General features: G+C 43.2%; 1 protein-coding gene across 1 annotated transcript in view; it reads right to left on the bottom strand.

The window, feature by feature from the left end:
* Positions 1 to 388, bottom strand: part of LOC107700056 (versican core protein-like) — a 31,994-nt gene extending 31,606 nt beyond the window's left edge. Inside the window, exon 1 of the mRNA XM_016501565.1 lies at positions 52 to 388. Within this exon, the coding sequence (XP_016357051.1) occupies positions 52 to 388 (337 nt within the window). The remainder of the gene's footprint in view (positions 1 to 51) is intronic.
* Positions 389 to 4,155: the final 3,767 nt, after the last annotated feature.

Below are 4,155 nucleotides of genomic sequence, written 5' to 3'. Positions count from 1 at the left end.
GGAGCCCGGGGGAGCTAGTGGACTGCCGGGCCACGGCGGAGAGGAGGGAGCTAGGAGCCATGGTGGAGCCGATGGGGTCCATGGGCCGAGGTGGAGTTCGGGGCTTAGAGGCTGGAGGCGGAGTCAAGGGAAACTTCAGCCATGGCGATGCTGGAGGATGGCAGTCCCACGGAGCTCGCACCGCATAGATGGTGGGCTGGGGGCGAGCAGAGGGGCTGCAAGATGACAGTGGAGGAGAAGGCAGGAGCATGTGGGAGGGCAGGCATTTGTGAGCCTCTGGGCTTTCAGGCCAGAACTTAGGAACGGGAGCCCGCTCCTCTTCGGTGTGGCACAGTCGCTGCACCATACACAGCTCACCCTCAGCCGCGGTGCAGGGGGCGGAGCTCATCTCCGCTCTCACACCGTCCGTGGCTTTCTCTCTCGTGGCGGGCGTTGTTGCCGGCTCACACACCTTGTGATGCGGAGAGTCGATGAGCCAGGGCGACGGGGAGGATCCGGAGGTCCTAGGCGGAGTAGATTGGGCCAGCGACCGACGCGAAGGCGTGGATCCGGGAAGCCACGGTGGAGCCGGAGAGATAGAGGACTGAGGAGGAGCCGAGGGGATGAAGGAGCCTGACGGAGTCGGAGGGACAAAGGGACGAGGCGAAGCCAGAGGAGTGGAGTTCCAAGGTGCAGGATGGTCGACGCCAGACCAAGGAGGAGCCGGAGGGACAAGGGAGCCCGGTGGAGCTGGTGGGATGACGGGCCATGGTGGAGAGTGGCAAAGGTGGAGAAATTCGCTCGAGGACCATCTTCGGACGACAGCGCTCTGCACGAGATGTTCAAACTGGCGTCGTAGAACGCACAAAGCGTGTCGTCCGGGTAGCTGGTTAGAGCAGCAATGACCAGGAACAGTCTGGTATGGCCCTCGAGCGATCTCTCCCCCTGCTCCAGCAGGAGGAGGAGGTATTCCGGACGGGAGAGGGGATCCATAGAAACAACGGAAACAAAAAACACTGAGGAAAAACGGAGGGAACACACGGAGGTAACTGTATCCTTGGTCGGGTCTTCTGTCACAATCCGCTGGGTCACGGGAACGAGGAAACGAAGAGACGTGGAGATTTCACAAAACGAGAGTCTTTAATAATCCAACATGGAGACACAGAACACAAGGATGACGTTCACAACAAGTAGACCCGACAAATACAAACTGAACAAACTGGGACTTTTAAACACAGGGCAATAAGGGGAACACGGGTGCATGGAATCAGTCAATTAACTGGGACACGGAACACATGGGGAGGGATAACACAACAGAAACCAGTCCATAATCCTGACACATATACACTACCATTCAAAAGACTGGGGTCAGTGAGTAAAGACATTTATTGTTACAAAATATTTCTATTTCAAATAAAACTGTTATTTTATACATTATATTCATCAAAGAATTCAGAAAAAAAGTATCACACTTTCTACAAAAATATTAAGCAGCAACCATTTTCAACACTTATAATAATAAGAAATGTATATTGAGCACCAAAACAGCAAATTAGCAATGGCTGCTGTTAATTCAGCCTCCATCACAGGAATGAATTATATTTTAAAATGTACTGAAATAGATAACAGCTATTTTAAATTGTAATAACATTTCACAATATTACCGTTTTTATTTTGATCAAATAAATGCAGTGTTGGTCAGCATAAGAGACTTCTTTCAAAAACAATTAAATTTTGTACAGTAGTGTAAGCATCTGGAAATTGGAAATCATTCTAAAATCCTCCCAATAAACAGAATCAGAGAAATAAACAAAGCCTCCATTAGAGAATGACGTTTGCAAGTGGCACCCACTACTTGTGAACAAGAGAAGAAAAACACAAGAACTACAGTGTGCTCATTACAAATACATCAAGGCGCGATAAACCACTATTTTAACAATCTTCTTCTGGAAGGGGAGACCACCCAGCTATATAAATAAGTGTCAATTCAGTCCAGGACCCTGTTGTTCCCTCAATAACACATGCAGACCCTCATAAAAGAGGATGTATTAAGATGTCACCAAGTGATCCACTACAGAACATCAGAGGAACTAATGCTCGTTTACAGGGTACATTTCCTGCAAGACAAAGATACAGTAACTCAAACACACCCCAGACTGTGATGTACATTGTTATCAATTATATTCTGCATACATTTTTCCAAATTATAGTTTCAAAGCTGCACTCACTTTATTCATGAATCATTCTTTGTTCTGTAACATAGGAGACTCTAAGTCATCTGTGTTTAAACAGAGTGAGATGTGTTTATGACTCCCTGCCTACTCTCCTCAAACAAGGCCCGGCCTGGGAGGATGCACTGACCTAACATTGCTTCTCAAGAGAATAACTACTTCCAACACATACGCATGTTGACACATGCACAAATTCTCTTACACATTCAGTATGTAAATGCAAAATATATGATTGTAGTGACTAAGTGTTGTCATGATGTAACATAACTGTCCATGCCTTTGTCTGAAGTGCCTTAAAGTGCATCCACAGTAAATATTTGAACAGATCATATGCTCAAGCCCACTACTTTAGTATTGCTAGGAGCCACGCTTTACTAATGGAGCTACAAGGATGTCTAACATCATAACATGAATAAAACTGTCAACACTTGAAGATGAAATGCTAAGATTATGCTAACAATAAATGGTGAAAACCAGTGTCGAGCAGTTTGCAAAGAATTCAGAGCATAACAAAACCACAATCAAGCTCAATGTATTTGGAAGCAGGGCTGGCAGTATCGGAGTTCCCTGTTGGATGTGGACCAAGAGTCTTCATCAAGTCCTGTTACAAAGCTGTGAGCCAACAAATGCATTTCATAACACAACACTGTTCCTTCTGCAAATCAGTATGCATTCTAATATCTGATACAGCCTCATATTACCTTATTTTTCAATGTCAAATTAGACCATAAGCCATCTCAATCTCTTCCATACTGAACCACAAGAAACTCTTGAATCGACTTATTCAAAACAGATGCACCGCTTTGAAATTTGCCTTGATCACCATGGTAATAAAGTCTTGTATGACCATTTCTCAACATGTTGACACAAACTACAGTACCCTCTTAGATAAATGACACTGCTGCATTTTGATGATTTTTTAGGGGAAGCCCATGCCGTTTTAAAGCAGCTTCCACAATACAAATTGCATAATGAACATTAATATAACAGCAGCCCTTCCAAAAAACACGTTTGCGTGTTGCCTTAAATGCCATTGTCATTGCTGGTTTATTGAAGTAATTAGCAGCCATAGTGCTTAAGAACAGGAGGTCTTACAAACTACGTTCACGCTGTCAGTCCAAATCCGATTGTGTATTCAATTAGAATCTGATCAAAATGACTGAATGGGTCCATCACTGTCACTCTGGATTAAAGAATTGTCTTGTATAGCAATGGAAAGACTAACTTACTCAATCAAACAAAAAAATGCATCTATCTCCTATCTCCTTCCTCCTTCCCCCAAGTGTTTAAAGACAGTTGACTGTGTGTTAATGTGTGAACTGTGTTTATGACTCATTTTAACATATTTTTTGTTTTTCATTGGTAATTACATATGCTGAAATGTCATTTTCTTAATGTATTTTACAATAATGGCCCATTTTTTTTATGTATGTGTAAATGTTTCTTATGGCTCTTATGTTGGGGGAAGGGCGGGTGTTCTTTGGTTGGAGTTTGGTTACTGTTACAGTATATGTAATTCCTTTTCTTAATGTTTGGAAACAATAAAAAGTATCTAAACAAAATGACTGAATGTCCACACTGTGTATCGCTACAATTTAGATCGTGCATCCGGGGTACTAAACTAATCCGCTTTATTTGGCAGTGGCAGACATACATGGCTTTATTTCATACTGCCTTCTCCACCAGTCTCAAAATTCAGAGAGGTGTGTAGACCAGGCCCGTTAGCGGTTTATTGTAATTTTCCGCTTGACCTGAACTTCACAACATCACAATCTTGTTTCTGCAATGAGTTTCGGCTTGTTTTCTACAACAACACCTGACATGTTGACATTCTAAGTTTGTGAGAAATGTGATTTGAATAGGATTTCAAACATGTGAATGTAGCTTGAAACTGATTTTTTTATCACTCACACTTGCTAAATGTAATCTGATTCCAATTGGATAT

Source organism: Sinocyclocheilus anshuiensis, unplaced genomic scaffold (assembly GCF_001515605.1).
Source record: "Sinocyclocheilus anshuiensis isolate Anshui unplaced genomic scaffold, SAMN03320099.WGS_v1.1 scaffold983, whole genome shotgun sequence".
Classification (NCBI taxonomy): Eukaryota; Metazoa; Chordata; class Actinopteri; order Cypriniformes; family Cyprinidae; genus Sinocyclocheilus; species Sinocyclocheilus anshuiensis.
This window is presented reverse-complemented; position numbering and strand designations above follow the sequence as displayed.